This window comes from Carassius carassius, chromosome 40, assembly GCF_963082965.1.
Source record: "Carassius carassius chromosome 40, fCarCar2.1, whole genome shotgun sequence".
NCBI lineage: Eukaryota > Metazoa > Chordata > Actinopteri > Cypriniformes > Cyprinidae > Carassius > Carassius carassius.
In genome coordinates this window covers 1892402-1906622 of record NC_081794.1, presented here as the reverse complement: position 1 = coordinate 1906622, position 14221 = coordinate 1892402, and the positions used below count along the sequence as shown (strand labels likewise).

At 37.1% G+C, this 14221-nt stretch overlaps 1 protein-coding gene across 1 annotated transcript in view; it reads left to right on the top strand.

Annotated features, from left to right (window-relative positions):
• Positions 1–14221, top strand: part of LOC132121921 (ras-related protein Rab-26) — a 92826-nt gene that overhangs the window by 41945 nt on the left and 36660 nt on the right. The window contains exons 4-5 of the mRNA XM_059531660.1: positions 3799–3865; positions 13092–13144. Of these exons, the coding sequence (XP_059387643.1) occupies positions 3799–3865; positions 13092–13144 (120 nt within the window). The remainder of the gene's footprint in view (positions 1–3798; positions 3866–13091; positions 13145–14221) is intronic.

Sequence of the window (14221 nt, the reverse complement as noted above, 5' to 3'; positions counted from 1 at the left end):
TCATGTTACAGCCGCGGATTTTGTGGAGTACTAGTTTCAGTCGCTCATCATGTTCCTGTAGCGTGCAGCCCCAGACTAGTATGTCATCTACCACAATTTGACATGGTTGTGCATCAAATAGCTGCTCCATGGGTCGCTGGAACACTTCACTGCCAGTGGAAATTCTGTAAGGCATGCGCAGGAATCTGTACCTGCCAAAAGGCGTCATGAATGTGGACAGCTTCGAAGATGCCTCGTCCAAGGGGATTTGCCAAAATCCACATTTTGCATCGAGAATCCTGAAACCTTGGCACCCGGCATGTCAGCGATGACCTGCTCAATGGTTTTCAGTGGATGGTGGGGCCTTAGGAGTGCCTTGTTGAGATGCACTGGATCTATGCAGATTCTTACAGAGCCATCTCTCTTTTTTGCAGCGACCATGGCAGACACCCATTCATTGGCTTCGGTTTCAGGGGTGATTACACCCAATGTAGTCATTCTCTCAAGCTCTGCCATGACTTTCCCCTTCATTGCTATGGGCACTTTCTTAGGTGCACAGACAGAGGGCGCTATTGACATGTCTAATCGCATGTGATAAACAACAGGCAGTTTGCCAAGCACTGTGGTGTCAAACAGATCACTGAACTCTTGTACCTCTGGTTCTTGGTTTTGTACTGCATTCACCTGTGGTCCTAACTGTATCAGACCCATGTCTTGCAATCCTAGTAGTGGTCTGACATTGCGATTTACAACATGGAATTTTAGTTGGCCTTGTTCACAATCTAGTATCATTGTGCCCTCAGTATTGATGGTTTGCCCACCATATGCAATGAGATTGACTTTTTCAGTAGTGTTTATGTGAGCTGAGGGTGCGATGAGATGTAACTGGTGGGCGGATATAACGTTGCACTTGGCACCTGTATCCACCTTCAGTTTCAATTGGCCAAGCCCATGTGTCAGTTGCACTGTTGTGAATATTTCACCTTTCTGCGAAACATAATCCACTGTCTCACAATAGAAGGTGTCCTCAGGGGCATCCAGATTCGTGCCTAATTCATTCACCCGATTAGGCTTATAGTTTCTGAATTTTGCAGTAGTTCGTTTAGGATGGTAATCACGAGTTTGTGACTGTGGTGCTGTTTTGTATGATGGACTTGATCTACAGCATTTTGCAAAATGGTTCCATTTTCCACAGTTGTTGCACTGTTTATTGAAAGCAGAGCACTTGAGTTTATCAGGGACGTGATCTGTTGCAATTGATGCAGTGCTCTTGTATTGCACATACTTCAGTCTCGTGTTTCAGTTCTTTTGTGCTCTTTTCAGATTGCTCATATAACAGGCATATATTAACTGCAGAGTCCAATGTCAGGATTTTTTCGCGGAGCAGCTGTTTCCGCACGCCGTCACTTTCAATTCCGCAAACTATGCGGTCATGAATTAGCTCGTCATTTAAAGTTCCAAAGTCGCATTTTTTTGCGAGGAACTTTAAGGTGGAAACATACGACTGAATGGACTCACCAGGTTTTTGATTAGTCGTGTTGAAGATGTGTCTGTCCATTATAATGTTCTTTGTAGGCAAGCAGAGTTCTGCAAACTTTTTCAGTAATACGTCGGGATCTTCTCTGTTCTCTCCCTCTGCAAACGTGAAAGCCTCGGATTTCTCCACTGCGTCGGGGCCCGCTAAATTCAGCAGAGTGTACGCCTGCACCTTTTCCGATTTGTCTGATAGACCAGTATTGCAATATATGCGCCATTCTTTTTCAAATTTGCTCCAGTTGTCAGCAATGTGCTCGTCGAAGATGAGCGGATCAATATGGCGGAGACCTTGTGCCATGTTCGACCTCTTCTGACACCATGTAGATTTGTCAATAACTGACACAATGCAGACTGGATTTAACCGAACGTGTTCCTCGTTTAATTTCCTTCTCCTTTTACCTTACACTCCTGCAACCCTGCACTCTGGTCCACCCCAACCACACCCACCTTCCCATGTAACACTACCCTTAAAGGGCTATAGCATTTATCATAAAACATTTATCAACACTACACTTCGGTACCAAGTCGGTACTAAAAAAATGTAAATGTGACGGTACCAGGTTTCTTTAAGTACCGGTAGTACCGAGGTCCCGTTCAAACCCGGTTCAGCGCTATGATTTCCGCAAAGCAGAAAACGAGGATGGAATCTCAAAATCCAGTCATGAAAATTAAACTTACATTTTAATATGGACAGTCATGGAATTTGTCAAAGTTAGCATAAATTAATCAAATCAAACCTCCATATGGACCAGTATCTGTAAATGTTAAGCCGCAAAAGTTGTTTGAAATATGAATCCGTGTTCTGCGCGTCTCTGTGTGAATTAATGAATGGCAGAGACGTGCGGGTTTGTTTACTACATAGACTGAAGCGCATGACGCTTGCATTAATTTCAGCATCTGAGCTTCAGAATTCTCTCTCCATCAAGCGATCTGAACTTTTCAGTTCATCTCAATGGACGCACAGCGCACCTGTATTTGACGCTCTGTAAACTCTTTGTGAAGGCGCACGACTCACCGTCGCTTTACTGATAGCGCTATTTCTCACACATGCAAAGAGAGCGAGAGCGAGAGTCTTACCACGCTGAATCGACACGCTATATGTAAACTATTCTTTGTTGTCTTCTCCTGTCAAAATAATGGATTTCATTTAGAATTATTCATATTCATTTTCGAACAAGCAGAAGACATACCGGTTTCTCCGATAGTGGGCGGAGCTAATGCGCAAATGGCAATTTCATTGGCTGGCGCTGATCTAGTACCGTCCCTGTTTTGATTTCAGCAAATCAGTTTGAACGAACGCAGACAACGTGATTAATATTCATGAACCCAGCAGCTCATCAATTCAGGCCTGGTCCTCTCTCGTCCTTCATTGTCGTTCATCTCCAATCACTCCACCGGCCTCGCTCCTGTTCCCACGTCTCTCGGCCCCGCCCCACTCGTTACAAATAATAATTAATATGATCTATTACTATTTTTTTACAGAAACCCTCAATGACCAAAAATATCTCAAGCATCACCACCAGTCTTAAGTTCAGTTAAAATGACAAATATGCATTCATTAGGCCTAAAATTTAATTTTTACATAAAGGCATTGTGCTAGAAATATTACATTATTTAGTAAAATGTATGTGATACTGCTACTACTGTTGAAAAAATTTATAAAACTTTATTTTTTAAAGAAATAAATCACAATATTTCTTCCATGTTTTAATTTTAATAGCAAATCCCCTTTATTTACCAAAAATAAAATGTTTAAATTTCATAAATTAAAAGACAAATTAAATTTGGGTGAAACTTGTTTACTGTTTTTCATAATTATATAACTTGTAGAAAAACTTTAAACACAATTGCAAATAAGTATAAAGAATGGCATTGGTTTTATTTTTAGTGCTAAAAAGTAATTTTTTTTGTAATTAGCATATTTTTGTGTTTTGCTTTGGTACTGAAATTGGTACCGAGAACCGTGGATTTTCACTGGTATCGTTACCGAATACTGAAATTTTGGTACCGTGACAACACTAGTGTGAAACATGACCCTGGCCAAGAGGTCTCTGCATGTGTGTGACAGGTGCTCTTATCAGGACGTGGATGGTGTAATAGGTCTCGACCTCAGCCATAAATCCACATTCTAATCCTCCATCTCATGCCATTAACACATCGGCTAATTAAAGCTTGTGCTCCTCTGCTTCACTTCAAGTGCTTTCATAGTGTGTGTGTGTGTGTGTGTGTGTGATGAATGTATCAATTAAGCAGGTAATGTTTGTGTCTCCTCTTGCTCTGTAGATCTGGGATACGGCAGGACAGGAGCGATTCAGGAGCGTGACGCATGCCTACTACCGAGATGCTCACGGTGGGTTGCATTGTACTGCAAAAATCATTTTGTTTATCAAAAAGGTTATATAAATATAGCAAAAACTGAGGTTGAAGAAAAAAAAAAGAGAAAATGATTTGTGTTGCAAATGGGGCAAGAAAAAAATCAAGTTACTTGAAATGTCTTCATTATATTTTTAATGGAAATGGACAGTTTTTTTTGTTAAGATGTATTCGAATCTTATATTAATAGAATTCTAAAAATGGCACATCCAAGCTGTTTGTCACTCTTTTTTGATCTATTTCTCCTTAACTTTATCGCTCTCTTTCAGACTTTAATGCACATTGTTGTATAGATCAGATTTGTTCATTTGTTTTTTTTAGAAATTAACTGGCATTCCAACACAGCTCATTATTGTACAATTAAAATACTGTTACCATGAACTGCACAGGCCTCACAAAAACTGACATGTTTATAACTGAATAGGAAAGACTATGAAAATATACATTAACAGCAGCAGAAAGTGATTTACTCATAAACCATTTTTGTGTGTGTGTGCATTTGTTTTTACATTGTAATGTTTAAATAGGAATAAGACAATAGACATTTTGTTAATGCAAAGTGTGATTTACCTGTGAAAATGATGTTCCCCTCTGAATTAAGTTGATTTTTCTGACCTTGGCAGATGTTTTCACTTCATTTTTGGGTTTATTCATTTATTTTTCCAGAAAACAAGACTTAATAAGTAAAGTAATTGAGCTTCTCAATGAAATGCATCTATCTCATTTAGTTTTGTTTTGAACTGAATAGCAATAAAAAATATATATCTATACAATTTGCAAATGCATAAACTTGAGCAGGAGTGCGATTTACCCTTGAACCCTTTTGTGATGTAGTATGCGTCATATTTTCTTTTATGTTGAGTACTTTTGTTTGTTTGTGAGGATGAGTGCATGTCACGCATCTGTCTTATTTGGATGCTTGTGCAAAGATGTATCATGAATTTGTGCTAAAATACTTTCTGATTGCACAGTCTGAGGTTAACAACAAAAGAAATGGGAAGCGTTTTTCTAATACCTATTTATTGTGCCATCCATTTGTTATTGTGCATGATTATATGGTTAGCAGCATTTCATCAGTTGCATTCAGCATTGTTTGTCTGCTTTCAGAGCAGACCTCGCAACCCACCAGTTGAGATTCACTCATTTGTGACTACCAAATTTCTCTCACATTTACCATGTCATAAACATGATCTCCTGCCAGAACAACAACAGCGTAATCCAAAGGAAGAAACAATGCTTTTATTTTAAGGCTTTTCTCACTCATAATAGAGAAATGGTACAAACATTGCATTAATATCCTGGTGTCATTAACTTGCATGTAGATGGATAGTGGGGCTATGCATGAAGTGCAACATTTTTATTTTCCTTATAATGGCTTTTTATGACAGAGAAAATGGCTATCAATGTTTTGTTATTACTGTGTCTTGTTGTTTCGGCAGTATGTAATTTTCATGACATGAAAAATAAGAGAGAAATTGAGTTCTTGGTCATTAAACCACATTAAGTATTTTAGTGTTACTTTTCTTGCATTTTTATTGTCTTTTAAGATTTTTAAGAGTTTGACTTTTACTCTAAGTTTGAATTCTGTAATGATATGATGTTCTTCTTGAAATTGTTATTGGCACACAGAATAAAAAAAAAACATGATAGTACTAAACTCATAATAGAGATTGCATTTCAGATCATTTAAGATGCTGCGAAGATAACTTTATATTGAACCTTTTGTGCAGCCAATAGAAACATGAGTCAAAATAGTGTTTATGTGCAAATTTGTAGTAAAACACACTGAAGACATGTTTGGCGCAGTTATTAACTAAAACTAGAAAGAAAAATATTTCACAAAATAAATAAATAAAATAAATATTGAGAAAAAAAATGAAATAAGCTTCTATATTTTTATTTAATAAAAAGTAATGTTTTAAATAGAATGTTTTGAATACTGAAAGATGATTTAAATTATATTATGAAACTAAAACCCATTGATTGATTCATTCAACTGATTTGTTCAAAACAATGTTATTTTTTTGCTCCCTTTCAGTCGGTCACTCTCGACATCACGTCGGTGACCGACAAAATTGGGATATCGCTTCGATAGACCAATATACTTTGAGTGTAATCTAAACTAGCCAATGCACATTGGCATGCAATTATTGCATCCAGCTGCCTGCAGAAGGGTAATGCCGTCTCTAAGCAGAGGATGGCCCACTGGATTGTGGATGCCATAACCCTGGCTTATCAGGCTCAGTGTGTGCCCTGCCTGTTCAGGTTGTGAGCTCACTCAACTAGAAGTGTTGCATCCTCCTGGGCGCTGGCTCGTGGCATCTCGCTGACAGATATTTGTGGAGCTGGGCGACCCCTAACACGTTCGCTTTAGCCTTCGTGTAGAGCCGGTATCCTTCTGTGTTCTCACCTCAAACGGGTAGTGGCACTGAGAGTCCCCGGGTAGTGTCGGCTTGCTTAAACTGCTCCAGAGTGTCCTTGTCAGGTAGACCCTGTTGAGATCCTCCTTTTCCCAGAGCAGCTGGATGCGGTGGAATGTCCAGCGCCAAGCCTACATGATGAATCCTTGAGAACCATGGAAGGCTGGGTTCCATATTTAGACCTAAGCAGTACTCGTATGTGTATAGTCCATGGTATTCACGGCTCAAATATCTCCATATACACCTAAACGGATGCTATATGTGTATTTGCTCCCGAGACCTCCTTCGGGAAGGATGGGGCTTCCACAGCGTCTCTGTTCCAAGCGGACCGGGTACGTTTTCCCAGTGTTATCCAACCTCACCCAGCGAGGTAGTGCTTTGACAACGGTGAGTGGAACTACTTGTTCGGAGCCATGGCCAACACCTAATAGTAGCACAGGCGGCCCGCACAGGGCACTGGAAGGGGCAGCACCCATGGCGCTTTGGTAGGGATCCCAATTTCGGAAAAGGAATGTCTCTGTTATGTATGGTAACCCTCGTTCCCTGAGACGTCCCATCCCGTCGCCACAGTTGTTGTCAATGGCTCAGCTCCTCAGCGAAAGGCTGGTATGCATTGCACCTGCTGCCTTCCTATACTCACGCAGTGATCAGCGGCAGCAATAATTGCATGCCAATGTGCATTGGCTCGTTTAGTTTACACTCGAAGTAGATTGGTCTATCGAAGCGATATCCCAATTTCGTCGGTCACCGATGTGATGTCTTCGTTCCCTCCTTCAGGGAACAAGGGTTACCATACGTAACCGAGACGTTACAATTATTGTTTTCATCAAGATTTAAAGTTTAATTTTAATATTTTATTTTTGCTATCCATTTTAATTTTATTTTAAGGTGTAGCAACTATTTTTGTCATTTATATTAGTTTTTTTTATGTCTATATATTTTTATGATTAAATTTTTTTTTAGTTTTAGTTTAGTTTAGCCTGAATATCACTCAAGATATCCGATATATTGTACCAAACATACAGTACACCTTAGAAGAGATGCACAACTGAATTTAAATTATGTAAGCTAGCTTTTGTGCTCCATTTCAGCCTACCTGGAACAGAAAGAGCCACTGTGAGCTGCAGTGAAATGCAATTAGTTTGAAGTACCGACCATCTAAAGCAAAACCAAATGAAAGATCGTCATAACAAAATCCATGTTCTTGTATGCAGAGTAGCTGCGTAACCGCAGTAGCTTTTGAGTTTCAAAACTGTTTTAGTAAATTGTTAATTTTTCAGTTTTTAAAGCTTTCTGAGAGCATGTGCGACCCGCCCACAGCAGCCCACGCTCTTACACTTCAAACAAGACCGATTGGATCATAAAAAGCTGGTATTATGACTCTTTTAAAAGAGGTTCTGATGCACTTACACACACTCGACATCCTTTCACCGCACCTTTCCAGCGGGGAGTGATTGACGTTTAAATTGATGTAGAGCAGTGCGATAATGCACGCTTTTTGTGGCCAACTGTTTTCCTCTCGTGAACTTGTCACATGCAAACGTTCCTAACCTCACGCGCAGTGCGCATACAGCTCCTCAAATCACATCCCAGAGAGTCACCTTAGCCATCAGGGCTGCTGGAGCTGCTGCTGTCCTGCATGTGTGGAGCTTTATTAGGGAGCATGTGAGTCTGAGCAGATCTACTGGACTCCTGACGCCCACAGACTGCCTCTCCCATCTGTGCTGTGCCTGTGTGCCATCAGCTCACCGAGAGACATGGCACTGCACCACAGACCACAGCAAATATGGGAACTGGGAGATGGATGCATTTGAATGTTGCTCAGATGATTCATATTTCATCCTGGTGCTCTTCTGTGTGTTTTTAGCATCAGAAATGTAGCTTAGTATCACAATGTCTTCAGAAATGCAATTACGGCATTGTAAAGGTTTTTTGAGCATGCACTATAGTATTCTTTGAAAGTACCATATGCAATTCATTCAGTAACATTGTGTATACATGTATACTCTCTCTCTCTCTCTCTCTCTCTCTCTCTATCTCTCTTTCTTTCTCTCTCTCTATATATATATATTAGTGCTGGGTAATGATTAATTGCGAATTGCCAAAATAAAAGTTTTTGTTTATATAATATATGTGTGTGTACATATACATATACAGCACATATACAATATATATTTAGAAAATATTTACATATATAGTATTTAATTAACATTTAAATGATCTGAAAATATGTTTAATATATAAACATAGCATATTTTCTTAAATATGTACATGCATGGGTGTGTATTTATATATACATAATAAATATACACAGTACACACATATATATTATGGTGAACTAGCTCGACCGGTTTACTAAGAAGACCTGGCTAAATAGAAAGATTCGTTCGGACATCACTAGACGAGACAAAAACAATAAAACCCATTATAAACAAGGCATTTGTTGCATCCAGTTGGGACATAATTACTGATTATAATGACTTATACTGTTTTTTTATGCAATGCTTTGCATATCTCGCTGCGTAAACGTAAAACCATGTCTGCATTTGTTTTCTGTTCTTAACACGCGTTTGAATCATTATTCAAATTATTTAAATATAAAATATGTACTTACAGGCTGTGAGTCAGAAGCGCCAGACTCCTTGCAAAGTTTGATATGTGCAACTTTATAGAAACAGCCATTGTGCCATAGACGCATTGCAGGCTACTGGTTCAGGAAACAGTCTGCATCATCCATAAAATGCACTGCACACATCTGAATATTAGGGTTGAACTGTTCTGGAACAGTGTTGAAACTCAACTCAACTGATTTCTAGTCTTGTCCTCTTTTGGAAGGCCAAACAAACTCCATGACATGGTTACGGCGGCAACAGAGAGAATAAAAGTTATGCCTTCTTTCTTTGCGTGAACATCTGGGCGGCATTATGCAAATCTTCCCACATAGTGATGTAGAGATGTGGGGATGTGTTAAAACGAGGTGTTTTAGGGGTGTGTGAACGAGGCTTACATTTGATAAAGAATATCTCTTTAGATTTGAGACTTTAGTCTTTGCAACTTTACAGATCTTCTTCATGCACCAAGAGATTGTGACACTCCAAAGAGAAAGGAAGAATTGATATCGCATCATATGACCCCTTTAATATAAACTATTATATACAACAATATTAGCTTGAAATATTAGCTTATTTTCCTAAATGAATTTCCTGCTTTCACTGTGCTTTCTTTGTCTCTTGTTTATTTTTCTTTCTTGTCTATTAAAAAAAAAACAACAACAACAACAACAACAACAACAAAAAACTCCCAATAAAATCCTCATTAAACTTATGGAGGTGAGAATTGGGTGGGTTGACCTAAAAAACAGGCTTTGTCTTCATGATTTAAAATGTAACGTTCCTTGATTTTACTGTGTAATGTGAGCAGTTTGAAACATTTCTCTTATGTCAGTCATACACTAATATGAGAAATGATGATCTCTCAGCTCTCCTTTATCAGCATCATCAGACAAAACAAACACAACTTGAAGGGAAAAGGAAACAGAGGAGCTTTCAAAGCCATTCAGATGAAATCAGTGATGTATGAGCTTTATTCATCTGAATGTGTGAGCTGTCTGTATTGATTGAACGCTCTGCCTTATTTACCTAATTTGATATTCAACCACTTTATAACCAAATGCAAGGGTAATGTGAATAATAAATTGTCTTTCAGAACTGAAGGTGCAGTGGTTTGTGGGTAGTTTTGGTTGAGTCTCTCTCTCTCTCTCTCTCTCTACCTCTACTTTCTCTCTTCCCACTTTTCTGGGTCATAAATAAATGATAGTATTTTTGGGTATGGTTTTGAGAGCAAGATAATAATGGCCTTCAGAAATGGTTTTGACATGATTATTGTTAATTGCAGTCATTATTGAAGTGCCACTCACATCTGTCAGTCTAACTGGGCTCTGAAAAGGCACTTTGTGACGAGTCTTTGTTCCTTTGCTCCAGTTTGATTGTTTATTCGGGCCAATATGCATTCAAAGCAGCATTTTACATCTTTTGTTCCAGCTTTTGCATATACATATGGGGAAGAGAAGACGTCACATCTTATATAGAGATTCTGTATGAAGCGGTTGATATTTCTGCCTACTTAATTAATGACGTAGCAGGTGAAAAAGCATTCAAGCTTCTCTCAAGAACAAAATTATGGCTGTTTCAAAATCTAGTTGAAAAATGTTGAAGTCATTGAATTGCTACTTAGACATTTTCACCAACGTGTCATTTTCACCACATCTCAAGTTATGTGTATCTCTGATGGAAATGACATCTTTGGAATAAAATGTTAATTTCATAAGAGTTTATTTCTCGGAAATGACACAAAATCACAGCAAAAAATTTTTATCTCAAATTTTACCACAAGCTCTTCACTGCAGTCTTCTTGAGAAACAACTAACTATTTATTGATAAAATGTTTTTATTATAGGCAAGAGGTATAAATGGACATTTAATTTTTTTAAATTAAAAAAATAATTACGCAAATATTATTTGATTCATTTTTATTTTCATAGTTTGTTTTATTTTCACAAAAGCATTTGAAAATTATTTTCCAACTGGTCATTTTCTGACTTTTTGACTTTTCTATACTATTTCTATACTTTTCTATTTCTATATATATATATGTGCCATTTCTGTTACATTTACATACACTTCTTTAAACCCTGAAACACAGCAAAATTCAGTGCATAATTCACAATACAGGTAAAACTGGTGTAAAATAAATAAATACATGAATAAAATAAATAAATAAAAAATACTTAAAATTCCTTAATATAAACATAGTACATTGGGCCTTATTTTTTTTTAGAGATTTTTCTTAGATTTTAGGCTGACTAAATAAATTAGTGAATTTTAAGATCATTTATTTTCTAAATAAAGTCCACAGCTGAAGAAACAATGCAATGCAATACATTAAAATGCACAGTATACATTACACATGAGGTGTGTGATGGCACAGTGTTTTTGAAACATGGCCTGTGTAACAGTACATTTTTATAGCTTTACAGCTCTTTCTCTTTCTCCTTGTTTAGTTGCATTAAAAATGCAATTCGTGCAATTAAAACTGCTTCACAGGTTTATGTAAAATACTCTGGAGATACACAGCTGAATACTCTGAATAATGAGCATTGCTGAATTAAAATGCAGGCGGACGATTTCTCTGTTTCTCCCTCTGTGAGACGAGTGAAGAAAGTTCAGAAATCTGTACATGCCACACTCTAAAACTAAAGTTTTGCTTAACAAAAAGAATGAATGCATCAGTTTGGATCAGTCTTTTTGAGTTATGACCTCTTCTAATAAAAAAATGTTCAACTAACAAATTACGTTGAATTATAGCAACTAAACATTTTGAGGAATTAACAAATTTTAAAGTTAAAAACTCAATAAAATGTATTTGCTACAATTAATTTCAGCATAATTCAGTGGTGGCCTTGGATCCAATCAATCTCATCTATTTCAGTGCAAATTAATGGGCTAGGATGGCACATGTTAAATCTAATTTATTTTGCATGCAAATATAACAAACAAGAAAGATATTACCTGTCATTGACATTAATGCATCATGGTCAGTAAATCTTGGTATTACAGTTTTTCTCTATTACTAACAATTTCGAAACTTCGCACCAACTTATGCAAACTTCAGGCGTCAAGGTCAATGTCAAACATTTTAGTCAAAAAAAACATATTCAGTTTTTTCAGACTCAAACTTTGGCAGGTTGACTTTGACTTTTTGACACAAAAATGGCGTGCATATAATATGCAGTTTTCACATGCATATAAACAACCCTACCCATTGCGTAGCGAACACACGCCAAATTCAGTTTTTGCATATCAATACTATGAGTTTTTGTTTATATTTGGCGTACTATTTATGCACACTTTCATGAGATGGTGTTGGACTAAAAGAGGAACAAAAGCAATATTTAACAGAACTCATCAAAATAATGTTTGCAAGGTTTAATTAAATCAGTTAGTCAGTTCTTTTAAATGGAAGCATGCTGTGTAAAAGATTCTCTGAATGTCTTTCACGAGCGTCTGTAAGCTGTCAGCGTCTACAGTCTCTGATGCACAATCTCACTCCCACGGGCAGAAACTGTTTCAAGGTTACAGCGCTTTGTGTTCCTGCTTTATTGAAAATACCCCCTCACATATATTTGTTCAGACATTGTAAATGGAGAACACCTGGCTTTTGAGATGCTCGCAAACAAACTGTCAATTATTTCCGTGAATCGCTGTCTCATCGGTTTGGACTTTTTATGCAAAGACTTTAGCATTGCATTGTCTTACAAAAAAAAAAAAAACTAAGACTTAATTAAAAGTGTCTTGCATGCAAACTCTAGCTGTTAAGAGCTGATAAAGCAATCTCCATTCAGAACGTCTCTTCTCCATTCTGAGTAACGGTGTGTGTGTGTGTGAGAAAGACAGAATGCACAGCCAGACGTTGTTTGTTCCTCCATCTGTGCCACTTCCCTCGTACCAGAGATGGTAATTATCCTTTAATGTTTGCCCTTCACGGACCTCCATCTCCCCCAAACCCCAAATATAGGACTGAATCCATAAACAAGCGGCTGGAGTGCTTCAGATTACATGCTTGTAAAGCCAGAGGACTCATCCACTAACTTTATACTGCTTTCTCTTCCAGTAATAAAAGATTTTACAGAGTGCAAAAGGACTTTTTGTGTTTAGAAACAACCAATGTCTGAATTGAAGTTAAGGTTTTTCATATATGTGATTAATGTCTCGTCTGTCTTTTCAGCTCTTTTGCTGCTCTACGATGTGACAAATAAAGCTTCTTTTGACAACATACAGGTAAGCCTCATGTGTATTTAGCGATCAATACCCCTGTTGATATCACAAAAAAGTTTCTTTGTATTAATAAACCTGTGAAATCCTCTTTTATTGAGTTTATCGTCTTAAAGAGCAATTTTCCTTGTTTCCCTGATGCTTGACTCAAGGTTTCTTGCCCCAAAATCATGCGCAATTTAGATTTTCAAAGCTTTTTCCATTTCCATTTTATCTTTAGGCATATACATACATATCCTGTAATGACTTGCCTATTTTCTCTATAAGTATGCATTACAAATGCATTACTGTGGGTTGTGCAATATAATTTATGCTGCATCTTTGCAGCGGCTTCTGTACGTTACTGTGTGATCAAACAATTCATTTCAATAAGATAAGAGAATCAACACAGATTTAATGGATTCATTTGTGCATATTTTTGTTATAATGTCAGTTTTTTTACACTGGTCAGGCTGGATGTTGTTGGTACACTTATGCACTAAGAACTGGCTCAGTTATTGTCCATGAATGGAAGCTGATTAGTCACATTAATGTTTTTTGGTTTGACATTGTTTCTTAAACTCACTTCAAAAGATCAATAAAAAGGCAATTTTATTATAAAGTCATGATACAATCAACACAGGTTACAGCATAACCAAATTCCTTTGAGAATCTTATTTAGCCTTAACACCATAAAAGCAGACCCTATTTATTACTATTTATAATGCACATTCCTGATCTTATTTTTATTTTATTAATCCATGTTACTCAAAACATTACAAAATTACAAATATGAAATAAATCTTTTTTCATCCCCTCTCTTCCAGTTATCTGACTCAGTTTTGAAGATTAACACCACAATTGACATGATGTAATCAATTCTTGATTGCTAAAAAAAAAATAAATTGCACAATTTTTTTTTCTTAATTATGTTTTACTTTAAAAATACGTCAGATTATGGTTGTGATTGAAATTTTTTTGTTGATTTTTAAATCAAGTCAAATTTATTTATATTGTGCTTTTTACAATACATTATAGAAAAAAAGTAATTGCAAGACATGAATTCAGAATTGTATATCTTTCGCGCGATCCTGAGTTTACAAT